At 37.3% G+C, this 27,533-nt stretch overlaps 4 protein-coding genes across 4 annotated transcripts; all 4 read left to right on the top strand.

Moving 5' to 3' along the window:
• The first annotated feature begins 9,716 nt into the window (after window positions 1–9,716).
• On the top strand, window positions 9,717–10,139 carry LOC138902466 (uncharacterized). The gene has a single exon (XM_070190334.1). It carries the CDS (start codon window positions 9,717–9,719, stop codon window positions 10,137–10,139), a length of 423 nt encoding a protein of 140 aa, XP_070046435.1.
• A 543-nt stretch (window positions 10,140–10,682) lies between these two features.
• Window positions 10,683–16,140, top strand: LOC138902465 (uncharacterized). The gene is made up of 9 exons (XM_070190333.1): window positions 10,683–11,078; window positions 12,043–12,222; window positions 12,432–12,531; window positions 12,922–13,001; window positions 13,360–13,527; window positions 13,654–13,854; window positions 14,195–14,611; window positions 15,167–15,217; window positions 15,745–16,140. The coding sequence occupies exons 1-9, from the start codon at window positions 10,683–10,685 to the stop codon at window positions 16,138–16,140; spliced, it is 1,989 nt and encodes a 662-aa protein (XP_070046434.1).
• A 3,641-nt stretch (window positions 16,141–19,781) lies between these two features.
• Window positions 19,782–22,491, top strand: LOC104100633 (putrescine N-methyltransferase 1). Its single transcript, XM_070191977.1, has 8 exons — window positions 19,782–20,073; window positions 20,278–20,354; window positions 20,437–20,664; window positions 20,787–20,859; window positions 20,959–21,030; window positions 21,159–21,354; window positions 21,769–21,901; window positions 21,996–22,491. The coding sequence occupies exons 1-8, from the start codon at window positions 19,782–19,784 to the stop codon at window positions 22,050–22,052; spliced, it is 1,128 nt and encodes a 375-aa protein (XP_070048078.1). The 3' UTR covers window positions 22,053–22,491.
• A 3,849-nt stretch (window positions 22,492–26,340) lies between these two features.
• Window positions 26,341–27,177, top strand: LOC138902464 (uncharacterized). The gene has a single exon (XM_070190332.1). The coding sequence runs from the start codon at window positions 26,341–26,343 to the stop codon at window positions 27,175–27,177; it is 837 nt and encodes a 278-aa protein (XP_070046433.1).
• The last annotated feature ends 356 nt before the right edge of the window (window positions 27,178–27,533 follow it).

The following is a 27,533-nucleotide window of genomic DNA, read 5'->3' as shown; positions in this document are numbered from 1 at the left end:
AAGTCCTTGTATCCTCATGTCTCTCACCTCGGAATACATGAAGGTGTAGCCTAGTCCATCTATCCAATAACTTTGGTAGCTCGCTGACCACAGCTGATCTAAGCTCAGGTGTAGCTGCTGTAACTGGTTGGGCTCTACCTATGGGTAGTGCACTCAGGGTTTGATATACGGCAGCCGCATGTCCTGGAGCCTGAGCAGTAGGGGTCTGCGCTCCCCTCCCGCCTGAGATGTAGCAGGGTCAACTGGAAATAAACCAGCCTGGGTCATAATATCCATGAACTGTAGTATACGGACCATGACTTCCTGAAAGCCCGGTGCTGACATGAAATTAACCGGGGCTGGCTCTGCTACGGGCACCTCATCCTGCTCCTCAATAATGGGATCCTCTACTAGATTCGCTGGTGGTACAACTGTGGAAACTCTGGGACGTCCTCGTTCCCTACATCGGGCGGGTGCTCTCCCCCGGCCTCTGCCTCGGCCTCTAGCAACAGGGGGAGCAGCCCTTCCCGGGTCAGGAATGTCTGTTGTGCGCATTCTCACCATCTATTAGAGAATAAGAGGAACAAACTTAGTACTCCATCAATTGCACGATAGGAGATGAATAAAAAGTAGTTTCCTAATACCCTATAGTCTCTCGAAGATAAGTACAGACGTCTCTGCACCGATTTGCAAGACTCTATTAGGTTTGCCAATAACTTGTGAGACCTACGTGAACCTAGTGCTCTGATACCATGTTATCACGACCCAATTCCATGTTAGGTCATGATGGAGCCCGATAAGCAAACTATGTGATTTCTCCTTTTAAAAGATTTTTCCAAGTAATCAAAGTTTCTTCAAGTTTAAAGGATTCAAGAAGTAATAGATTCACAAATAAACAACACGAATGTTAATGAGTGCAATCATGATCATGAAATAAAACCAAAACCAACAGTCTACTAGTGCGTGTGCCAAGACATGGTGTCACAAGAGTATGGTCAACTAGTAGAATATACAAAAAAATTACTACGCTACTGTCTGAAATAAAATAGACAGAACAATAACAACATAAAGACTTTGGCTGCTATAGAACGGCTCGAAAGGGCAGCTCACCGTGTAGTCTCGTACCAAGAGTCAAGAGTGCGCGCCAGACTAATATCTAGATTCATCTGCCTCAGATCCTGCACATCAAGTGCAGAAGTGTAGGTTGAGTACATAAACAATATGAACCCAATAAGTATCTAGTCTAACCTCGAAGAACTAGTGACGAGGGGTTGACTTCAACAATTACTATAGGCCAACATTATAAAATAAATGTAAAGTTCTAATTAAACATGATATATAAAAATGATAATAGAACTGAGAGAAAAAAGTAAATAAACAACTCCTTTTATCGTGAGTGGGAACCAAGTCATTTCCCTCATCTAACCATTTCACCTCTCAAGCCAATGAAACAATATTAGATGTAGAAAGGCTTCCAATATATTTACGCACGAATTATGTCGTGGACGTACTGCCCGATCCAATATACATATACATATATTGTGCACTGCCGAGGGTCGAACAACACGAACCATAGATCCATCTATTAGCCTTCTGAGGCGAACGGCCCACTCCCATGAGAGTAGTGGAAATTTACCTTGCTTGTGGAATATACTTCGACGCAGTTGAACATAGATTTTCGCAAGTTATCAAAATGTCCCTCAATTCTTTTCAAAATAAGAAATTCAACTAGAAACTTTTAAAGTATTAAAATCCTCAACCTCGGCTTTATTCCAGACAATTTGTAAGCGTAAACAAGCAATAGTATCAACAAAACATGGTGTGAACCTAAATCTACACGGACATAGCATGAATAGTAGCTACGCACGGACTCTTGTCACCTCGTACATACATAGCCCCCATAAATAGAAGAACATATGGATTTAAGTTCACCTATGGGGTTAATTCCCTCTTACAAGGTTAGAAAAGAGACTTACCTCGCCTCAAAGCCTACTTTTCGGTCCAATTTTATGCTCAAACTCTCACTTTGGTGCCAAACAATCCAAAACTAATCAAATAATATATAAACTAATCAATACTTGCTCAAAAGTTTGTATTCCAACTATTAAAGAAGTTACCCAACCATAGAATGTAAGTTTCCTAAATTTCACCCCCGGGCCCACGTGCCCGGATTCCGGAAATATTTGAATAAAGTTGTTACCCATAGCTTCACGAACTCAAATATATGATTTTTACTACATTCCATAAACAATTTTGTGGTCAAATCCCATTTTTGTCCAAAACTTAGGTTTTCATCAAAACCATTGATTTTACCAAATTTTTACATGTTAATCTACCCATAATCTATGTATTTAACTCATGTTGTGTAGAAATTACTTACCTCAAAGTGTTAGGTGAAAACCCCCCTTCCAAGAGCTCCAAAATCGCCCAAGAGATGAAAGAAAATGAGCTAAATGGTCTAAGTCCCGCATTTAATAGAGTTGTGCACAAGTCTCAAATGTCTCATTTGATACACCTGGTTCGCAAATGCGCAGGTCGTAAATGTGAGAAATCCATCGTGCAAGCGAACTTGGGCTTCTACTGCTGAGGTCACAAATGCGGACACCATTGAGATCGTAAATGCGACCAAAGTGTCGCAAATGCGAACACTGCCCATGTCAGGCTTCTTCGCAATTGCGAAGCCGTCCACGCAAATGCGAGGTTCGCAAATGTGAACAAATTCTCGCATTTGCGAGACCTGCAACAGCTGCCAAGAAACACCAGAAAAACTGAAGTGTTTTCTCATCCTCCAGAATATCCGAAACTCACCCGAGCCCTCGGGGATCCACCAAACACCCACACAAGTCTAACAACATCATACAAACTCGTTCAAGTGATCAAAACACTAAACTAACATCAGAAACCACGAATCGGACTCCAAAACGCATGGATTAACAGTTGATATCAAAAACTTCTAAAAATACTTCTGCGCATCAGATTCCTATCAAAACAACCGGAATGACGCCAAATTTTACGTGCAAGTCTTAAATGATATTACAGAATTATTCCTGGTCTCGTAATTCCATTTGGACCTCTATATCACCAAAATCTATTCCAAACCAAATTTATAGAACTTCAACAACCTTTAAAGAACCAACTTTCACTATTAGGCGTCGAAACACTTCCAGTCATCCAAAACCTAACCCGAGCATACGCCCAAGTCCAAAATCTTCATACAAACCTATTTGAACCGTCAGATCCCAATTTCATGATGATTTACTCAAAATATTGACCAAAGTCAAACTTAGCCTTTTTGTCAACCTGAAGGAACAAACTGCTCTAATTTAAACCCGAACGCTTTCCAATCTCGAACTAACCATCCCCACAAGTCATAAAATAGTAAAAACACCCAGGGGAAGTCTTATTTAGAGGAACGGGGTACTATAAAGCAAAACGACCGATTGGGTCATTACAGGAATATTATTATGTGCATGCGGCGAGACAAGGCGGGCATTTACTTTATTGTTGTGCATGTGGCGAAACAAGGAGGGCTATGTCAGGAATGATTTGTGATGACTTATGATGGCATGGAGGCATTTTTATTAATGATATTTGTGTAGTAGTGTGCCTACCTTATGTAAGTTATGCATTTTACGTTTCGTTGTGTTGTTTCCTATGTGTCATTCGTGGTCCAACTAATTAGGCTTATTGATCATTTACATGTATTATCGTTTAGTTGCCTTTTGTGTGAAAGTCGTACTATTTGCATGTGAGTTGTCCGTGCGGTTATGAGTTGTTATTTTTGTTGGCACGTGAGTTGTCCGTGCGGTTGTGATTTATAATGTGGGCACAAGATGCCAAGTGATTAGGCTTCGTGAATCGGGACCCGTGAATTATGATTATGAGGTTTGTTACCTCTGGGAAATTTTTGAATAAATCTTGTGTAAAAGCGGATGTTCTTATTGAGTTATTACTTGTTTTTTACTTGGTTACACCAGACTTAAACTGTAGTCAGCTTACTCTACGGCATTAATACCTATTGTGCCTTGTTGCCAATTGTTGTTTCTAGTTTTTTATTGCAAGTATTGTTTTGTCATTGTTACCATGCTTAGTTTTATATTGATATTGTTCCCTATTATTTCACATTCATACTTGTACAAGTTATTATATCTAGTAGGTGTCTTAACTGTTCCTCGTCACTACTCCATCGAGGTTAGCCTTGATACTTACTGGGTACCGCGTGGTATACTCATGCTACGCTTTTTGCACATTTTTGTGCAGATCCAAGTACTTCAGAGCTTGTTGATCATTAGATAGCAAATCAAGTATTGCTGTGGAGACTTCAAGGAATGCATGCCGTCGCGTTCGTAGGCCACAGAGTCACCTTCTAAAGTTAATTGTGCAATTTATTTTTATTCCGGAACAGTTATACTTAGAAATTTCTTAGTGAACTCAGTAGATCTTATGACTTGTACTACCGATTTTGGGATATTGTATTGTACTTGGGATTGTTGACTTATTATAGAAATTTCTATTTCATGCTTAATAGTTGTTTTTGGTTAAATTATATTATTAATCAAGTAAGTGTTAGGCATACCTAGCCTTAGAGACTAGATGTCATCACGACATCCTACTGAGAGAAATTGGGGTCGTGACACGAGAGTCCTGGCACAAAAATGAAAAGGTAGAAACAGAGTTTACTAACCTACATTCTTTCTTGGAAGGGATCTCCGGTTTAGTTTGTTACCTCGGTAGAAGAGCCACCTTCTGTAGTTAACTGTTTCCTCATCTCTTCTTTGGCTGCAACATGTTCCGTATCTGAACTAGTGCTTTCTCTGACTTCTAACTCTTTCTTTATTTCTTTTGTTGGTGAAATATTTTGCGATTATATGTTACTTTCTCCAACCTCTGCAGAGTCTATTGTTTCTGTCAACTGAGATATATCTTCCTTGGCAAAGTAGGACATAATGAACTACCTTATATCAGGAGTTAAAATAGTTTTCTTAGTTGTATCTTGAAGAGTCTATGAGCAGAATGTTGTCAGATGTGTTCAAGAGGTAACGACTATTTCTACAGGAGGACAAAGTAGTTTTAACATGTCATGACCCTCTTTTTTCTCTGTAGGATGTTGTGATGGAAGCTAGTCTCTAAGACTAGGTAAGCCTAATATACATGCAGAATTTAACTAAGATAATGATAAAACTTTCGAATTAACCAACAACTGTCATAAAAAGGAGTCTGCAACTCAATAGAACAAAACTCCCAAAATCCGGTGATACCAAGTCACAAGCTCTACATGAGTATACTGAGCATCCCTATACCACAGTATCTCATAACAGAAGAATGATATAGAACTAGATAGAGGGTGACTCCGAGGCCTGTGGACTCTAGCAGGTATACCTTGAAGTCTCTAATCCGAGCTCAACTCACTAGTGCCTAGGCTGATATGAGGTACCTGAATCTGCACAAAAAGATATGCAGAAGCGTAGCATGAGTACACCACAATGATACCTACTAAGTATGTTGTGATGGTACCTAGTCTCTAAGACTAGGTAAGCCTAACATACATGCAGAATTTAACTAAGATAATGATAAAACTTTCAAATTAACCAACAATAATCATAAAAAGGAGTCTGCAACTCAACAGAATAAAACTCCCAAAATCTGATGATACCAAGTAACAAGCTCTACATAAGTATACTGAGTATCCCTATACTACAATATCTAGTAACAGAATAATAGTATAGAACTAGATAGAGGGTGACTCCGAGGCTTGCAGACTCTAGTAGGTATACCTTGAAGTCTCCGATCCGAGCTTGACTCACTGGTGCCTAGGCTGATATGAGGTACTTGGATCTACACCAAAAGATGTGCATAAACGTAACATGAGTACACCACAAAGGTATCAACAAGAATCACTATCGAGGTACCGCCTCGTAGTCTTATTTCACAAATCAAATCATAATATTTCCTTATATCACCGCGGGAGCCTTGCATTTAGTTTTGAAAATCATTTTCCTGAAATAGATACCCGCGTTTTAGCCCACCTTATTACACCGTGTGGCTTCAAGTAGTTCCCCTTCTAGCAACACGTGTATCAAGCCCACCTTATCTCATCGCATGCATTTCAACCCCAATCCTTATACCAACGTATGCGTATCAATATCACAACATAACACAGATCGCACCTCAAGTGCCCGTGCCCAATACCACAACTTGCCAAAGTAATCGACAATAATAGTGTTTCCACAATAAATAGCGCATGCACAACATGTACAAAAGTCTCAACAATAGCAACCGACATTGAATAACTCAACAAGAATGGTATTTCAACAATTTATAATTTTGCCTCAATGTGAATCACGGCCTTTATAAGTTAACACCAAAAATTCAACCATAAGATATTCTACGAAATAACAACTTCAAGTAAAGGAACTCAACTATTAAATAATGAATAAGGAATTGAAAGAACAATCTTCAACTAATCATGTAAAGGCAATTAGCAAGTAAAGGATAAGACAAGTATTAAAAATGTCAAGTAAAGCATGTGAAGATAAACTAATGATGATGAATATAACATGTTATGGCAACTAAATTAATGGCATGGAAGAAGTCTACATAGCTAAAACCGGTCAACTACCACATTTAGCATGTGTACACACTCGTCACCTTGCATGCACGGCTTCCACATACCACAATTAGCACAAAACAACACCAATCCTAAGTGGTAATTCCCCCACACAAAGTTAGGCAAGACACTTACCTCAAGATACGCTAACTCAATCCACTAGTAAGCCTTTTCCGCGATTATCCAACTCTGAACAGCTCGAATCTAGGCAAAATAACTTTATACCATAAATACAAACCATAGGAAACTATTCTAAACAATAAATTTGTAATCTATAAAGAAAAACAAGAAGTCAACCTGGGGCCCTCGTCTTGGAACCTAATCAAACTTACAAAATCCGAACACTCATTCGATAACGAGTCCAACCATACAAAATTACTCAAATCTGACTTCAAATCGCATTTCAAATCCCCAAAATTTGGTCTATGTAGATTCACAAATATTTTACCAAATTTTCCAACTCAAATCACTAATTAAATGACAAAAATAATGATGGATACAGGTATAATAGCCAAATCCGAGTTAGAATCACTTACCTCAATGATTTTTCTTGAAACTCCCTCTAAACATTGACACCAACCGAGCTCTCTAGGTCAAAAGATGAAGAATATAATTAAACCCTCGAACACACCCTTTTCTGCCCAGCAATTTCGCACCAGTGAACCCTCAGCCGTATCTACGGCTCCGCACCTGCAAAATTTCCATCGCAGGTGCGGTCCTCACTCAGGCCCAGCTCCCTTCGCTTCTGCGGATGGCTGCTCACTTCTGCGAGCCCGCTTCTGCAGAATTTCGACCTCACATGTGGTCCTTCTCAAGTCCTTCACAGTTTCGCTTATGCAAAAGAAATGATCACGCATGTGGATGCGCATCTGTGCACAGGTGTCTGCACCTGCAAACCAAGCCTGGCCTGCCCCTTTCCGCTTCTGTGCAACTTCACTCACACCAATGAGTTCGCACCAGCGGCCACTCCCACCGCAGGTGTGATGACACCAGAATAGCTGAAGCTTCAGCAAAGCAACTAAGTCCAAAATAAGCTGCTTTAAATCTGATTCACATCCGGGGCCCCCGGGACCCCGCTCGAATATACCAACAAGTTCCAAAACACATAATGGACCTACTCGAGGCAAAAAAATCACATCAAACAACATTGATTCTACAAATCGCAACCCAATTCAAGCCTATTGAAACTATGAACATCTGACTTCCAAAACAAATGCTGAATCATACCAACAACTCCGATTGATCTCAAATTGTGCGCACAAGTCATAAATGACATGACAAACCTATTCCAACTTTTGTAATCTGAATTTGACCCTGATATCAATAAAGTCAACTCTCGGTTAAACTTCTCAACCTTCCAAACCTTCAACTTTCTAACTTTCGCCAATTCAAGCCGAAACAACCTACAGACATCCAAATCAATATCCGGATACGTTCCTAAGTGTAAAATTACCATACAGAGCTATTGGAACTATCAAAACTCCATTGCGGAGTTGTTTACACAAAAGTTAAACTTCGGTCAACTCTTTCAACTTAAGCCTCTAACTTAGGAACTAAGTGTCCCATTGCACTCTGAAACTCACACGAACAAAAACAAAACACCATGGAAAGTCACCTTACCATAATATAACATAGAAGATCCAATAAATAGGGGAACGGGGATAAAATACTCAAAATGACCGGCCAGGTCGTTACATAACACATCAAGATAGTGCTGCAAAGTAATTTATTCTGAATTAATATGAATATTTTTTAGCTTATGCCTATAAATTAAATAATATCACCAATGTAAATGCAAGGATGACTTGGTCCAGTAAGATATTGTAGAATAGAAAAAATTCAGTCCATTCCACAAAAGAAATAAGATTAGCTTTGAATCATAGAATTGCTTTCTATGTAAACATTGAGAACGAGAATCATTCCAATAGCACACCATGATTTAATTGAAACAAACAATACAATTGAAATGTATGTCAAAGAAACTTTAAGAGAAGATAATTCTTAATTCAAAAACGTAACTCGTGAGCATATCCCACAAAATATAAATATACTCAAAAGAACTTTGTTGGCCTGAGTAAGTTTGTTTTGATGATTGGCAAAGAAACACGTGCATGAACCAGGTCCATACACAGTGTACACAGAGTACGGGTAGATTTAAGCACAAGGCATGCACGTGAAGGGAATAAGCATAAGTGGTTATATCTAATATCTCCTGAACGAAAAGGTTGCATCGTTGATAAGGAGAAGGACTACTTACTTGAAGAGAACTCTATCCTAAATAAGGGAGGAGTTAGAAGCTGAAGATAATAAGAACTCTTCCATCATGAAAGAGTATAGCATTAGAACTCTAGTTAATCTTATTCTATTAACTCTATAAATATCAGTTGTGTTCTCTTTTATAGGTACGCACAAACGCTGAAGTTAAATAAGAGTTGAGAGCAAAATAGTAAGACATTTTGCGAACAATTCCTTTGTGTTTCAAGTGTGCGAACTTGAAGCTACATGAACCAGATAGAAGAACCAGTTTCACGTGTCTATCTTTTATTCTAGTTTCATTGTAGTATGGTTTTTAAGTTATACCTTTTCGCTTTCTATAGGAGCATTTGTACTAGGTACTCTGAATGTATTGTTCAAGTTAAAGTTAACTTGAAATTATCGCAACAACTTGAGGCTGGTTTCCACAAAGGGTAAGAGGTAATCCTTAGGTTTACGAGCGTTTTGTAAAATCTATTTTTAGCCCAGTGATTTAGTGGAGTTTCAGAAAAAACCCTACTGGGAAGTAAGTCGCGGTTTTTTGACCTTTTGAGCCAGGTGTTTTCCACGTAATTATACTTGCATTCTTTACTTTCTATATTTATTATTCTGCAACTGTAGTGTAAGGAACATATAGAAGAGCTAGGTCCTTCTATAATCTGTGAACACAAAAAATTAGATACTACACAAATCATCCCCCTCTCTTGTGTGGCATTGAAGTATAAAACATAATTGGTATTTGAGCTGGTTATCCTTGAAGAGACTAACACCTTAGGAGAAGATCAAGATGAGTGCACCACCTGAAAACTAGGAAGGGCAATCCACCGCTAGGCCATCACTCTTTAATGGCCACTACTACTCTTGGTGGAACTCAAGAATGAGAGATCACATACAGGGAGAAGACTATGAGCTTTGGGACATTGTCACCGATGGTTCACTAGCTACTTTGAGGAAAAATACTAAAGGAGTACATGTGCCAAAGACAAGAGATGATTGCAATGCTGAGGATCTAAAGAAGTTGGAAAATAATGTCAAAGCCAAGAAATGGCTTGTTTGTGGACTTGGTCCAGATGTGTACAATAGAATCCAAGGTTGTTCCACTGCTAATCAAATTTGGGACACACTGCAAGCGGCCTATGAAGTAACAACTCAGATGAAGAGATCAAGAGGAACTCTACTATACTCTCAGTATGAAAATTTTACTATGAAGGATGGAGAAACCATTCGGGAGATGTACACAAGGTTCACTACATTGACAAATGAATTGAAATCTCTTGGAAGGATTATCCCTGAAGAATAAAGAGTTGAGAAGATACTTACTAGTGTGTTGCCAATTACTTGGAAAAGCAAGATCACTGCCATCCAGGAATCAAAGTATATTGCTACACTCCCTCTGGATGAATTGATTTGAAATCTCACTGCCTATGAAATTATGAGACAAATCGAGAAAATGGATGTACCTAAGAAGGAAAGGAGTTTGGCACTCAAAATCACTGAAGGTTCTGATATGGAAGATGATGAAATGGAAATGATTGTGAAAGACTTCAAGAAGTACCTAAGGAGAGGAAACAGTTCTTCAAGAGGTGGAAGCTACAGCAAGGCAAGATCTCCGGAGAAGCAAACCAATAATGGCTGCTACAAGTGTGGTAATACTGATCACATGATCAAAAACTGTCCTTTGTAGGAGATTGAATGGAAGAAGGAAAGAATTGAACGAAGGAACGGGAAAAAGGAATAGGTTCATCCCAAGAAAGGCAACAACAAAGGATCAACCAAGGCTATGGTTGCTACTTGAGGAGAAAGCTCATATTATGATGATGATGATGATGATGAACGAGCACTAATGGCTATTGGAGAATCCGATGAAGAAACTGAGGTAAGTGTCTTTTATCTCAAAGACAGGAATAAATTTTTGTCTAAAGAAAGATTATTTGAATTACTAATAGAGCTTATTGATGAATCTAAGGATGTGAATAATGAAAAGGAACAACTGTCAAAAAAATGTGTCATTTTAAAGGCTAAGTGCAAAAACCTGGAACTTAGGGCTTGTGAAACTGAAAGTGAAAATACTGTGTTGAAGAACCAGGTTCATACACTTGATATAACTATCCTAGAACATAGATCTGAAAATCTAAAGTTGAAATTAGGAACTGGTAAAAAGACAGTTGGTGATACACAACTCACTTTAGAAGAGAATGTAGGTAAAATGAAAGATGAGTTGTATAAAAGGGATGAACAGGTAAGATTCTTAAAGGAGGACCTGAACAAGGTCAAGCATGAGCTAGACATAACTTGTAAATGGAACAGGTCCTCTGATGTATTTTCATAGCTACAAGAACATCACAGTAGAAACAGAAGAGGACTTGGCTTTGGGAACTCTGCACCTAAGTGTGATCCCAAAAACATGTACCTCACACTCCATGAGAATAAGATTTGGTATTAAAAATCTTAAAAACCCATAGGTTCCCAATTTTAAAGTAATTCCTACCAAGATGACGGATCATGCCGTAGGTGCCTCTACATGAGCTTCGGGTAACCAAATATGAACTGGTACCATAGACACTTTGACGATGAAAGAGCCGAAATAGGCAACCTATAGAAAGATTTTGCACCGCTCACTAAATTATGTGCACACACCGTGGTAACACTGGCCACTATAAGAGTGATTGCAGTGCTAAAGAAAAGTCAGATCAAAAGAACAAAATATTTGTTCTAGGGAAAAATAAGCTGCCAAGTTGGGCTAAAAAGAATTTGATTCATCCTTTTGCTTATAGAAAGGGACCCAAACTAGTTTGGGTTCCTAAGACTAACCTTTGATTTCCTTTTGCAGGTCTAAGTGAAGGGAAGCAGCCAAATATGGTACATGGATAGTGGTTGCTCAAAGCACATGACATGAAGAAAGAACTAATTTCTTTCACTTGAGGACCTTAAAGAAGGTAATGTCTCCTTTCGAAACGGAAAGAAAGGTGAGATCATTAGGGTTGGAAAGGTATGAAATACTGATTCTCACTCTATTGAGAATTTCTACTTGATAGATAGACTAAAGTACAGTCTAATAAGTATATCACAATTGTATGATAGAGGTAACATGATAGCCTTCACCTCTACAAAATGCTTTGTGAGAAATCTTACCACTGATAAGATAGTTTTGTAGGAAAAAAGAGTGAATAACATATATTTGGTGGATCTGTCCACACTTTCAGAAAAATGAAATCACTTGCTTAAGTGTGTTGGACAATGATCCCTTTCTTTGGTACAAGAGACTTGGACATGCCAGTCTAAGCCAACTTAACAAACTTGTCTCCAAGGACTTGGTGATAGGGCTGCCTAACATTAAGTTCAAGGAAGATAAAGTTTGTGAGTCTTGTGCAAGGGTGAAGCAGGTAAGATCCTATTTTAAAAGAAAGAAAATGGTAAGTACTATTAGGATGATGGAACTGGTCTGTATTGATCTATGTGGACCAATGAGAACATTGAGCAAAGATGGTAAGAGATATGTTATGGTGTTTGTTGACGATTATTCTAGGTTTACTTGGACACTATTTTTAACATCTAAAGATGAAGCATTTGACATGTTCACTTCATTTGTTAGAAAAACTCAGAAACAACTCGTAATCAACTTGCATCAATTAGGTATGATCATGGTATTGAATTTGAGAATGCTAAATTTGCTGAATTTTGTGATGAGCTTGGCATAGATAATAAAATTTCTTCTCCTAGAACTCTACAACAAAATGGAGTAGTTAAAAGCAAGAATAGGACATTAGAGTAAATGGCTAGAACTATGCTACTTGCTAGTAGATTTCCCCATATCTTCTAGGAAGAAGAGGTGAACACTGCATGCTACATCATAAATAGATGCATGACTAGAACTCTTGTTGAAAAGACTCCCTATGAGTTACTTAAAGGGTGAAAGCCAAATATATCCCCTCTTAGGGTATTTGGATGCAAGTACTTTGTGCACAATATTGGAAAAGACTCCCTAGGTAAGTTTGATCCCAGAAGTTATGACAGAGTATTCTTGGGATATTCTTAACATAGTAAAGCATATAAGATTTATAACAAAATAACTATATATGTAGAAGAAAGTGTACATGTTATATTTGATGAAACTAACATTCTTTCTGAGAGGAAGGAACAAGATGATGAAGCAATCGGGCTGGTAAGAAAATCAAATGAAATTATAGCCCAGCCTGAAGCTGTACCAGAGGAAGGAATAAGTGATGGAATAGGTCCTTCCACCCATGAAAACCTGACAGAGGAACTAAATAGAGAGGAACTGATCCTCAAACCTCGAGGGAACCTCTCCACGAACATGCTCATGAACAAAACATTGAAGGAACATCTAGGGGAAGCCAGCTGGTTGTGAAACCTTACAAGTATCAAAGTTCTCATCCCATTAGGAACATAATCACTGATCCAACCTCTGGAATCAAAACCAGATCTTCTTTGAAGAACTTCTGTGCTTTTGATGCTTTTTTATCTCTTATTGAACCTAAAAATGTTTTGAGGCTTTGTAGCATATATACTGGGTAAATGCAATGCAAGATGAACTCAACCAATTTGAGAGAAGTCAAGTTTGGCATCTGGTACCAAAACCAAAGGACAGATCAGTGATTGGTACTAAATGGGTCTTCAGAAACAAACTTGATGAAGATGGAATAGTTACAAAGAACAAGACAAGATTGGTAGTTCAAGGATATAATCAAGAGTAGGGCATAGACTATGATGAGACATTTGCTCCAGTTGCAAGATTGGAAGCAATTAGACTCCTTATAACCTTTGTTGCTTACATGGAATTCACTCTCCATCAGATGGATATCAAGAGTGCCTTCCTTAATGTCTATCTAAAAGAAGAAGTATTTGTTAGGAAACCTCATGGCTTTGAGATCAAGGAATGTCCTGATTATGTGTACAAGCTTGACAAGGCTCTTTATGGGCTCAAGCAGGCTCCAAGAGCATGGTACGAAAGACTGTCTAAATTCTTGCTTGATAATGGCTTGGCTACAAGAGAGGTAAAATTGACAATACTTTGTTCTTGAAAGAAAAAGTTAAAGATCTCTTGGTAGTTTAGATATATGTTGATATAATTTTTGGTGCAACTACAGACATGTTAAGTAAAGAATTTTCTAAGCTAATGGGGAGTGAATTTGAAATGAGTATGATGGGTGAGCTTAATTTCTTTTTATGCTTACAAATTAAATAAAATTAAAATAGAACTATGATCCATCATCAAAAGTATGTGAAATAGTTGCTTAAAAGGTTTTAAATGGAAAATTTCAAAGAAATTGACACTCCTATTAAGCAACAACCACAAAACTGGACTTGGATGAACCTGGTTCATCCATTGATCAGAAGATGTATAGGGCCATGATTGGCTCTTTGTTATACCTTACTGCTAGTAGACCTGGCATTGTTTACAATGTAGACCCTTGTTCTAGATTCCAGGAAAATCCAAAGGAGTCTCACTTGACTACTATCAAGAGAATCTTGAGATACCTAAAAGGCACCACTGATCTTTGCCTATGGTATCCAAAAGTTTGTAATTTCAACTTACTGGGATATGGTGATGCTGACTATGCAGGTTTTCTTGTGGATAGAAAGAACACTTTAGGTATGGCACACTTTCTTAGTTCATGTCTTGTGTCTTGGGCCACCAAAAAGCAAATATTTATGGCCTTGTCTACTGCTAAAGCTGAGTGTGTGGCCGTTACCTCATGTTGTGCTCAATTGTTGTGGATCAAACAACAATTAATGGATTTTGGAATTGATGTAGGTTTTATCCCCATCTTTTGTGATAACACTAGTGCAATTAGTATGACTAAGAACTCGGTTCATCACCAAAGAACTAAGCACATAGATGTTAGGCATCACTTTTTGAGGGACAACTATGAGAAAGGTTTGATTACTGTGGAATTTTGTGTTACTGACAAACAAATAGTTGACATCTTCACAAAAGATCTAAGTAGAGACCAATTTGAAAGGAACATGTTAAAATTATGGATGATTAAGATCACCTAAAAGGAACCAGTTCTAACTCAATTATTGGTTATATAATTTGTGAATTTTATAAATAATTAGATTAGATTTTGCTTAGTCTCATACTCTTATTAGTATACTCTTGTGTCATGTGAAAAAATGTCTCACTAATGTCTAATGTTATTACCCTTATTTTCTTGGAAAACTCATACTTACACAAGAGAATTCTCAGTGAAGAACCTAGTTTATCAAAATTACATGGTATGAACTCTCTATTCGCTTATTTTGAAATAATTGTAATCTCAATAATATCTAATGGTATTACCCTTATTTTCTTGGAAATTTCAGACTAACACAGAAGGATTCTCAATGAAGAACCTGGTTTATCAAGATTACATGGTATGTACTCTCCATTTGGCGTATTTTGAAATAACTGTAATTGGATCATGATCAAAAAGAGAGTCCCATTTAATCCAAATCTCCTTCAAGCTTGTCCATTACAAACGAACCAGTTTCACCAAAAGAGTCCACGCGCCATAATTGCCTAGAATTTAGGGAAGAGTCCAACGTCTATTCAAACTGCCTTTCCCACATTAATTAGACCTATGAACTTCAAAAAGAAGCCGTTACCCACTCCAAATCTCCCTCTTCAAAATGATTAGACTTTAACCATTTCATCACTTCTAATCTTTGAAGAAAATTCAAGAAGCCAAAAATTCTCCCTATCTTCTCTCATCTCTTCTACACATACATCTATCATACACACATCAAATGGAAAACCCTTCTAAAAATGCTTCTTCACCACTGAAAGAACCATCACTTGTACCTTCAACCACCCCTACCTCCAAGAAAGGACAAGTCAAGATAATGTTCGTAAAATAGTGGCTGGTAGTGAACTGTCAAAGAAATTATATGAAAAATTAAAGGTCGGTCAAGCAGAGGAACCCCAAAAATTAGAAGAATCTTTCAAGTCTGCAACTGAGGGGGAAGAACCAGTTTCGTCTAAAGCAGAACAGGTAACTTCTAGGCAAAACATTAAGTCTGATTTCATTTCTGATGTGGCTGAGAATCTGGAGAACATATGTGTTCTTGTTGGTACTATTGTTGGTGTAGAGACCACTGAGTCTGGTAAAATTTATGGTAAAAATAAAAAGAAAAAAGAAAAGCAGAGTGAGGGTGTTATAGGAGATATCAGGGGAAAGGGAGAAGAAAGAGTGGCTGAATCTTCTCCCACTCCTTTTGGTTTGCCTAAGGAAATAAGAGTAATAGTGATATGGAGTGAGGAAGACATTGAGGAGGAAGAGAGTTGGAGAGAAGAATGAGGTAATGGGTCTGGAGATGCAAGTGCAGATGAGGGGATGGTTAGGTTGAGGAAGAGGTTCCAAGAACCTATTCCATCTGTGAAGGAACCCCTCAAAAATTTACTAAAAAGGGTGTCTGATTGCTACAATCCAAAGAAAAAGAAAAGTTCAGGAGTTAAAATCCCTAGAACAGCTAGGGCACACAAAAAGAGAAAGGTTGCCTCTTCTATCCATGTAGAGACTCCTCCTACAAGAGGAAGAGCTACAAGGAGTTAGAGGAAGCAGAGTGAGGCTAACCTCAAAAGGGCCATAGTAGAGAGTAAAAGAAAAGATGCTGAAAAGGGAAAGAAGAAAGTGAGTGAACCAGTTGAGACAATTGAAATTGAAGAGATAGACCTAGTCCTTCATGATGAAGACGAGGCAGAGGAGGTGGAGGCTGTGACTCCAAAAAATAAAGAAAAGGCAGACTTCCAAAAAGAAGTCCCCTTCAAAGCTTGTTGATACAGATCCTTCTGCCTTGGCAAAAAGAATCGGGTGTGCCAGGAAATCAAGAAAAATGCAAGTAGTGGAAGAAGAAGAGATAAAGAAGAAGGGGAAACTGATGAAGACTAGGACAAAATGGTAAAGTTTGGCAAGAGAACAATTTTGAAGGGTAGGCTTCTTAGGGGCTTGGAGGAGGAAGGAATGGTGTTGCTGCCAGAGAAGCTAGAATTTCAAGGCATGAAGGACATGGTCCTTCAGGTGGAAGGAAAACTAGCCTGAGCTGAAATAATGGAGTTCCTTACAAACTGTTAGATCAAGAATGCCAGGGTAACCAGTGTAGTGAAAGGGGTAACTGTGAGCTTTGATGACAAGGAACTAAGAGAGATTCTAGGGGTACATGTTGAAGGGAATAATGATTATAAGAAGTTTAAATGGCCAAGCCTAGAAAACCTACCTACCTCCCTTACCATTACTAAGAAATTTGCTGAGAGGACATAGAGCTATAGCCCAGGACTGTGTACAAGTGTGAAATGAAGCCTGCCCATAAGCTGTTCTTTGAATTTGTCAACAACGTTGTTCTGCCCAGGAAAGAGAAAAGGCACATTGCAACTTTTATGGACTTAGTCCTTATAGAGTGCCTGGATAGTGGGAGGCAGATCAACTGGTCGAGAATTATCATCCAGATCCTTGATAGGGTACTCTCTTGCACCAAAACTCATACCATACCATATAGGTTCATCTCACTGTTGTGCTGGCTCACTTCAAGGTTCCCCTCAAGAAATGGGATATTAGCACAATTAAAGATCACTTTGGGGCCAACTCATTGATTGCCTATGACTATGAAGTCCATGCTGCTCCCAAAGAACCTGGTTCATCCAAGAGGGTGTATGTGAACAATAAAGTGAGAGCCCTGGAGCAGGAGAGTAGGGCTAAGGATGCTGAGATTGAGAGGCTAAAGAAGAGGCTGGCTAAAGTAGAAACTGAGAGGGATTCTCTCAAGTCTGAGCTTGCAAGGTGAAAAAGAAGAATGAAGGCATTCTTCATGACATGTTAAAGTTGTTTAGCCTTAAACCCTTCCTAGCCTAGTTAGAAAACCAGTGACCAAATGGGATTTGTTTTTGTCTTTTTGCTCATGGTGTAGTACTTTTATTTCCTTTTATGCTTTGTGGATGACTCTTATCAATGATAATCACTACTTTTGCTCTAATTGTTTGTTGATATTTCTTAGATGGCTAATATCCTTAGATTGATAAGTGATACATAACTCCATGATTGCATTTGAAGTAGCCTCAATGGCCATGGGTAAGACCTGCTAAAATCTGGTTATATAACTTAATTATGCAACTTTTCGATGATGCCAAAAGGGGTAGATAGTTTGTGCTTTTGCTTTTGACTGTGATGTTTATAACCTAATGAACCTGGTCCTTGATGATTTGTGACTTTAAAATGGAAAGTGTTCTAATATTGTGTTGATGTTGAGCTAAGTTGAAACATGTTTCATGCTTATGAAAAGCACATAGTTTGTCATCATAAAAAATGAGGAATTTACTGGCCTGAGTAAGTTTGTTTTGATGATTGGCAAAGAAACACAAACATGAACCAGGTTCATACACACTGTACACAGGGCATGGGCAAATTCAAGCACAAGGCATGCACGTGAAGGGGATTAGCACAAGTGGTTATACCTGATATCTCCTGAACGAAAAGGTTGCATAGTTGATAAGGAGAAGGACTCTTTACTTGAAGAGAACTCTATCATAGATAAGGGCGGAGTTAGAAATTGAAGATAACTAGAACTCTTCCACCATGGAGAGTATAGCACTAGAACTCTAGTTAATCTTATTCTACTAACTCTATAAATATCAGTTGTGTTCTCTTTTACAGGTACGCACAAACGCTGAAGTTAAGAAAGAGTTGAGAGCAAAATAACAAGGCATTTTGTAAACAAATCTTGTGTGTTTTAACTGTGCGAACCTGAAGCTACATGAACCAGATAGAAGAACCAGCTCCAAGTGTTTGTCTTTTATTCTAGTTTTATTGTAGCAGGGCTTTTGAGTTGTACCTTTTAGAGTTCTGTAGAAGCATTTGTACTAGGTACTCTGAGTGTATTGTTCAAGTTAGAGTTAACTTGAAGTTGTCGTAATAGTCTGAGGTTGGCTTCCACAAAGGGTTAGAGGTAATCCTTAGATTTATAAGAGTTTTGTAAATATTATTTTTGGCTCACTGATTTAGTGGAGTTGGGAAAAATTCTACTGGAAAGTAGGTCGTGGTTGTTTTTCACCTTTTGAGACAAGTGTTTCTCACGTAAAAATAATTGTGTTCTTTATTTTCTGCATTTACTATTCCGTAATTTTAGTGTAAGGAACACGTAGAAGAACCAGGTCCTATAATCTGTGCACGCGAAAAATTGGACACCACACAAATCATCCCCTCTTGTGTGACATTAAAGTATAAAACATCAAGCTCAATCAAAGATTAATTATTTTTAAGTATCAACATTATATGCGAAAATCAATTCAACCCCCAAAACATAATACAACCAATGTTAATGCAATATCTCTGCTGCTATCATGTGAAATTTAGATTAAAAAAATTATTTTCAAGTTGTAGTTTAAGAAAGTGCCTATGAAAAAAAATTGTATCCCACGAAAGTAGGATACATTATGTAGGTTACATCACATAGAGGTAATCTAAAGCTCCCAATAATAAGTTGTGTAATGTTGATTATATAGAAACTTGCCAGGTTATTTAAAAGAAAGAAGAAGAGGAGAAAAAATACAATTTACCTGAACTCTTGAATGTATCCTACAAATAACCTAGACGTCATGGAGTAAACAGATGCGGAGTAAGAAAGCAGATGATTAAAGAATTGTTTTAAAAAGGAGAGAGAAATTAATGATCACACACATATACTAGTAAAATTAGGGTACTAAATTACTAATAATTGCACTGAGACAAAATTCATATTTTAGTTCCAAAATGTCTCGAGCAGACTGGCAGTCCAACCATGCACGTTGTAATGATTTTTTAACTCTATTATATCGAGTTGCGCCCTCCACTCCTCGGTGTCCAAATTGTATTTAAATGCATAGATGTTTAATGGGAGTGTACAGCAAGCTTTCGGAAAATACAAACCATAATACTTTCTCTTCTTCAATTTGTTTAGTTTAATTTTGAAAATGGAAGTCATATCTACCAACACAAATGGCTCTACCATCTTCAAGAATGGTGCCATTCCTATGAACGGCCACCAAAATGGCACTTCTGAACACCTCAACGGCTACCAGAATGGCACTTCCAAACACCAAAACGGGCACCAGAATGGCACTTTCGAACATCGGAATGGCCACCAGAATGGGACATCCGAACAACAGAACGGGACAATCAGCCATGACAATGGCAACGAGCTACTGGGAAGCTCCAACTCTATTAAGCCTGGTTGGTTTTCAGAGTTTAGCGCATTATGGCCAGGTTAGTACTAAGAAGGACACTCAAATGTGTCGGACTCTTTTATTCTGCTTTGTGTATATTCCATATATACAAGTTTAAAGTTAAAGTGTTACTACTAAATATAGAGTTGTCATCCTTTCGAAACTAATTAAAAAAAAGGAGTATCACATAAATTATGACTAAGTAAACTCGCATACATTAATTTGAAATAATCTAATTTTGCAGGTGAAGCATTCTCACTTAAGGTCGAGAAGTTACTATTCCAGGGGAAATCTGATTACCAAGATGTCATGCTCTTTGAGGTAATTAATATTCTGATACACATGCTTTAATCTAAAGTGATACTTTTAATTTACTTTTAGTTTATTGCATGTGCACGTACAGTCAGCAACTTATGGGAAGGTTCTGACTTTGGATGGAGCAATTCAACATACAGAGAATGGTGGATTTCCATACACTGAAATGATTGTTCATCTCCCACTTGGTTCCATCCCAAACCCAAAAAAGGTTTTGATCATCGGCGGAGGAATTGGTTTTACATTATTCGAAATGCTTCGTTATCCTTCAATCGAAAAAATTGACATTGTTGAGATCGATGACGTGGTAGTTGATGTAAGTCAAACTTCTTTTACCCACATAAAGAAAATGATTTAGATTGCAATTCTTTTTATTTTTCTAAAAGAATAAATATATTCTCTCTTTTTTTAAAAAAAACAAAATTCTCTTTCTTACAGGTATCCAGAAAATTTTTCCCTTATCTGGCAGCTAATTTTAACGATCCTCGTGTAACCCTAGTTCTCGGAGATGGTGCGTATATGATAGTCTCGTTTTATATTTTATTTCACTTGATTTTTACCTCTTTTTGTGGTTAATTAATCATCTACCATTGGTTCTCTTTACTCTCAGGAGCTGCATTTGTAAAGGCTGCACAAGCAGGATATTATGATGCTATTATAGTGGACTCTTCTGATCCCATTGGTACGCTATTACTATTTAATACCAAGACTATTCTTATTAAATAAGCTACTAAGAAACTAATTGATTCCAAAAAACTAATTAATAAACGTAACTGTAATTGATTTCTAAAATAATATATATAATTTCAGGTCCAGCAAAAGATTTGTTTGAGAGGCCATTCTTTGAGGCAGTAGCCAAAGCCCTTAGGCCAGGAGGAGTTGTATGCACACAGGCTGAAAGCATTTGGCTTCATATGCATATTATTAAGCAAATCATTGCTAACTGTCGTCAAGTCTTTAAGGGTTCTGTCAACTATGCTTGGACAACCGTTCCAACATATCCCACGTATTCTTTTTCTCTCTCTCTTCCTCTCTTTTTCGATGCAATGTAAATTTATAAAATTGGAAGTCCGTTTTACTTTTCTATAGACGTAGATCCTAAAATTGTCAAGAAATGGAGAATTGACTTACAAGAAAAACCAACTTCTTTTCATTTACTTTTCTTTTTGGTGACAAACTTTACTTATTATTTTGTTCTAAAAAGAAAATTTATTTTTATATTTTAAAATAATTTAGCTTTAAACTTTTAATTTTACTTGTTATATTTTTAATAAAAACAATGTACAGACAAATAGTTTCAAATTATGTCATAAAAATTGAAACGGAGTGATAACATTTTTATTTCAGAGTAAACTTTCAAGGTATTGTGTTTAATTTCAAGTGATACTGATCAATGATGTCTTAAATATTTTGATTTCAGCGGTGTGATTGGTTATATGCTCTGCTCTACTGAAGGGCCAGAAGTTGACTTCAAGAATCCAGTAAATCCAATTGACAAAGAGACAACTCAAGTCAAGTCCAAATTAGGACCTCTCAAGTTCTACAACTCTGATGTAACTTCATATCTCACAATTTCTTTTTCCGTTTTACTGTATGTTCTTCGTCAAATTTTATAACTCTCTCTTTTCATATTGTCTTTTTTTTCAGATTCACAAAGCAGCATTCATTTTACCATCTTTCGCCAGAAGTATGATCGAGTCTTAATCAAGTGAATAATGAACACTGGTAGTACAATCATTGGACCAAGATCGAGTCTTAATCAAGTGAATAAATAAGTGAAATGCGACGTATTGTAGGAGAATTCTGCAGTAATTATCATAATTTCCAATTCACTAATTGTTGTAAAATTCTTTCTCTGTGGTGTTTGGTACTTTAATATAAATTTTCCTGCTGAAGTTTTAAAATGGACGTTCCAACTCGATCCTCGCAAATCAGTTCATTATCCTTCTTTCAGTGTACTAAAGCCAACAAATCTCATAGTTACCGTGGTGTTGTTTTTACTATGGGATTTGCGATCTTATTAAGGTTTTGGTCTATGTTTTGGAATTGTAATATTCATATTTTTAAGTTACTCTGTATCTAAATCGGCCTAGTCTCTCTTTTTTAATAAATGGCGTCATCGTCGTTGCAGTTTGTTTGCTCATTTTTCAGAAGTATGATGGTTTGAAATGTCTTTGTTTCAATGGCCTCTTTACTGCAGCTTACCGATTTGCTTATGTTGGTTCTTGCTTCTGAGTCATATGGGATATGAAGTTTGGTATTTGTTGAATGATTAAGGAAAAAAAATTACAACAATAACTATGTCTCAATCCCAACCTAATTATGATCAGCGCTTCCGAGAAAAAAAAAAGTAGAACTAAAATTTTTAAGCTTAGATGCAAATCCATAACACTGTAAAAAAAAAGTAGGGATTTCTGTTCCTTTCTTTTATAGTTAAGAAAGAACTCTCTGCCTTGTGAATCTTATTGCATCTCTCTAATTCAGCAAAATAATTGAACAATGACTAGGATAAAATATTTCAGCTAAGATAACCCTAATTTTCTGGATGGAATCACCTTCTCCACCAAGTTGTTATTTTCTTGCATTGTGAGCAGACTAGTTCAATTACACCATTAGAGTTTTTTCTCAGCACTATCCTGGCAATGATGCGCTAAGCTCTGAAAACCAACTAGCCTTAATAGAGTTGGAGCTCCCCAATAACTCTTCGTCATTGCCATGGCTAATTGTCCCGTTCCGGTGTTCGGAAGTGCCATTGTGGTGGCCGTTCCGGTGTTTTCGGAAATGCCATTGTGGTGGCAATTCCGATGTTCTATTGAGTGTCACATCGGGTAGGAAAAAATAAATGGGTCTCATTTTATGGTATTGGCAATTTTTATCTGACGAAATAGTTTTGGGGTTGAGTTAAGCCTAAAGTTTATTTTTTTATCATGGTATCACATCCAAGTTCATCCCAATTTATCCAATGTTGATCTCCAAATATTATTCACGCTTCAGATATCCACTTCTGATCGTGAGGAGGTCTTGAGTCTTATATCAGGTGGGAAAATATAAATGATTCTTCCTTATATGGTCTTGAACAATTCTCAGCTCATGATCTAGCTTATTGGAGTTGAGTTAGACCAAATATTAATATTCGAAAGTGCCATTGTGGTGGCCGTTCATGAAAATGGCACCATTCTTGAAGAGAAAGAGCCATTTGTGTTGGTGGATATGACATCCAATTTCCAAATGAAGCACAAATTGGATAAGAGAAAGTAGTATGTTTAAGGAGTATTATAGTTTGTATTCTGAAAGGTGGTTGTACCACGTTGTAATGATATTTTAGTTCTACTACTTAGAGTTGCACCATCCAGTCTGTGCCGTGTCAACCCGGGAGCCCTTCCGGTTATTGATTCGGGCAAGTCCGGGCCGCCCTTAGGGGGCCGGTTCGAGGGCTATGGTTTTCAAGGAAAAATGCTATCAAGCCCGGCCCCAAACTCAGTTTGGATTTTCGTGGGCAGAAACGGGGCGTGCCGGGGTTTATTATTATTTTTTATTTTGTTGTACTTTTTTGCTCATTAAAATTGATATTCGCATGAGCTATATGCAACTATTTTGATGTTGAAATCTACTATTTTGCATAAACTTTTATATAACAAAAGATTAAAGTTTGGTACCGATCTGGGACAAAATATAAATTCAACAGGAACATAATTTTTTTTTCTCGAAATTGGCTCCGTCAAACCGCCAAACAGCAGTTTGTCCACCTAGATCTTGAAAAAAATACATGAAATAACAAAAACATATAAATTGCATAAACGAGTGTAAAATTACGACCGTTTAAAGTTTCAACCATTTACCACTAACTTTTTCCCTACTACTAGCTTTAATTTTCAAACTTCAATTCATAACAATGCAAATTCGATTTAGATTTTAATTTCCAAATTTTAAAGCATATAAGTTACAAAGTACAAAGAGAAACTTCAATTTCAAACTCTGGACAATATTCTAATCCTTTTTTCTTCTTTGTTCCAATCTAATGCAGTCTCTGACCTTCAAGTAGTTTTCTACTTCATCTCTTACATATGGGTGCTTATAAAACAAGTGTCTAACTAGATGACGCGTCCCACTCTATTATCCTTGTGCTCATAGTTAATATATTCAAGTACTAAATTGAATCGTACTTGTATCTATTTACAAAAAACATTCACACGGGACTTGTTCTTGCTTAGAGTCTAGACAACATAAGGAGGACTATCTATTATACAAATCAAAATCTGACAATATAAGTGAGAAAAAAGAGAATCATAGATAGTAGGTAGAAAAGGTGTAAAAAATAAAAATAAAAATTGTGAGTATTTATAGTTAAAATTAGGTTAGGGGTGTTTGGGGGATGGGGAGGCAATTTTGGCCGTTTATAGACGTTGGCCAATAGTCAAACTGCAAACGGCTGAAAATGGCCAGATTTAAAAACAAATTATCATTACCGTCCCGGTGGGCTGAGACCAAGCTCATATGTGGGCTGGTCTCCCGGGCCCAGAGCCTTGAGAGCCCAGCTCTCGCTCCAATACCCCTTGTCCGATCCCTTCCCAAGCCCAGCCGGGCCTTTTTGTTCCAACTTTTTATCGGGTCAGACCGGAAATTGGCTAATCCGTCCCAAATGATACTTTTAAATAGAACTAGCTCCCCTCCAGCATGATATCTCTCTAGTTTGTCCGGGTGCACATCTCAATTCATACACCTATAATCCACTTTTAAATCCAACTACTAATATTTGTTTAACTAAAACAACTCTCATAACATTGGTAAAATCGAGTAGTTATCAATATTTTTTCCTTTCCTTATTGGTAGCATAAATATAAGGTGAAATCTTAATGGAAACTTAGTCCTCATGTGTTGAAGAGAGAAATCAAATTCAAGACACAAACATGACTGATTAAAAGTGTCATGTACTCACTTTCCACTAATCTTTATACAATTACGAGATATTTCATTAACAGTCCTTTTTTTAAATTATTGCAAATTACTTCAGCAGTTTTTAGTGCAACAAGAACATAACTTGCAAAACATATTATATTATTCCCAAAAACGTTCATGTGAGAAATTTATCAAATACATTGTAGACATTCTTTTAACATAAACAATTACCACTATAAAAAAAATCAGAGCACAACTGGTTGATTTTTAAGTAGTAAAAACGGTGTTCAAATTCATACTTCTATGGAAAATTGTGTTACCCTGCTTCTTGAGTGCGGGAGGCCGATTAGTTTACCTTTCTTTGTCTATAGTGTCTTGAGGAGGTTCCTGCCCGAAGAGAAGGTTGAATCAATCAACGGTCTTACTTTGACAGGTGATGGAAAGGGGGTAGTTTTTGATGTATCTACTGAGAACTTAAACGAATTTCTTGCAAGCCAGGAAACTACACATGGTGTAAATATAGAATAGTGGAATCTCTGCCTCAGGTGCAAGAGAGTGAGAATCAAAGAAGTGAAAGATTTGGAGGTGGTGGTAGTGAGAATAGCAAGTAGTATGCCAACTAGCAGTGAAGTCGTTAGCCAGCTGTCAACAGTTGGTTATGGTAGTTATAATTAGTTGGCATTAACTGATTAGGATGTTAAGTTAGTGGAGGTTAGATAATTGTGTATATATATAGATGTGATGTACATTTTATTTGTATTCAATCAATATACCAGAAAGTTCTATTCAAGTTCTTCTCTTTCTAAAGCTCATCTTCTCCCAGTTCAGTCTGTTACTTCACCTCCATTAATGGAGGTCAAGCTGTGAATCAATCCACCTCAACTCACATGGCATCAGAGCAATTGATACTAGTTTCATCTTAATTGAATAATCACGTATTGTGTGTTCCAAAACACTCGATCAAATTAAGTAACAGGGGTTGCAAAGATCGATCACACACACCCAGTGTTTTATACATCCTTCCAATACTCTAAGTTCAGTCCTGATTCCGATTAAGCTCACAGGCTCTGAAAACTATGGGTTGTGGTATCGCACGATGCAAATTGCTCTTCAAACTAAACGAAAATTAGAGTTTGTAACTGGTACATGTAAGAAGAATATCTTTAAGAAGGAATTACATGAGGAATGGGAGATATGCAATGCGATTATTCTCTCTTGGATCATGATCACTGTATCGATGAACCTCGTTAGTGGAATTGTTTATGCATCAGATACTCACCTAGTTTGGGAAGACTTGAAGGAGAGATTTGATAAGGTTAGTCAAGTTCGAATTTTTGAATTGCACAAAAAGATTGTATCAATTACCCAAGGAACTGATTCTATTGACACTTATTTCACAAGGTTGATGCAATTATTGTCAGAGTGTGATTCTTTAGTTCCTACACCAGGCTGTGATTGTGTAAAATCAAAGGACTATATTGAACATCTTCATCATCAAAGATTTATTCAACTTATCAATGGTCTAAATAAGACCTATGGACAAGCGAGAAGGCAGATTTTAATGAAGACTGTCGAGCCAACCTTGAATCAAGCCTATGCCTTGATAATTGAGGATGAAAGCCAAAGATCTAGTCTGTATCCAGTCTTAGCCACCAGGAGAGATCCCATTTCTATGCAAGATGGACGAGGACAATGTTACAAAGGAAAGAAGACCTTCATGAAATGTGACTACTGTAAAATGAGTAAACATTTGAAAGAAAACTGCTACAAGCTAGTAAGTTATCCAATGATTTTCAATGGTAAGAGAAAGGTTGTGGTTAACTGTGCGAATGGAACCTCTGAACATGAAGAACCACCAAGCATGGATGGAGGAAAATCAAACAGTGATGATCCTGCAGGAGAACATTTCTTCACTGAGGATCATTACAAATAGATTTTGGATATGTTGAACAAAGACACATCAGTATCCCAAGTGAATATGGCAGGTATTGCTATTACACTAAAGACTAGTTGTCCTTGTTGAACTGATAGTTGACTTTGGTGTGACTCATCACATAGTTGCTTCCTTAGATATATTACATTATAAGACTGAGTTGAAAACTGGTAGAGATCAGGTTCACTTACCCACTAGTGAGAAGACAAACATTTCTCATATTGGTAGTGCAACATTCCTTAAGGAGATGGAAGTAAAAAATGTGTTGTATATACTTCAAATTTAATTTATTGTCTGTGTCAAAACTCACAAAGGAACTCAGTTGCTCTATTCATTTCTATCCTGACTTCTGTGTA

Source organism: Nicotiana tomentosiformis, chromosome 12 (genome assembly GCF_000390325.3).
Source record: "Nicotiana tomentosiformis chromosome 12, ASM39032v3, whole genome shotgun sequence".
Taxonomy (NCBI): domain Eukaryota; kingdom Viridiplantae; phylum Streptophyta; class Magnoliopsida; order Solanales; family Solanaceae; genus Nicotiana; species Nicotiana tomentosiformis.
The sequence above is the reverse complement of the archived record's forward strand: the minus strand, read 5'-3'. Positions and strand labels throughout refer to the sequence as shown.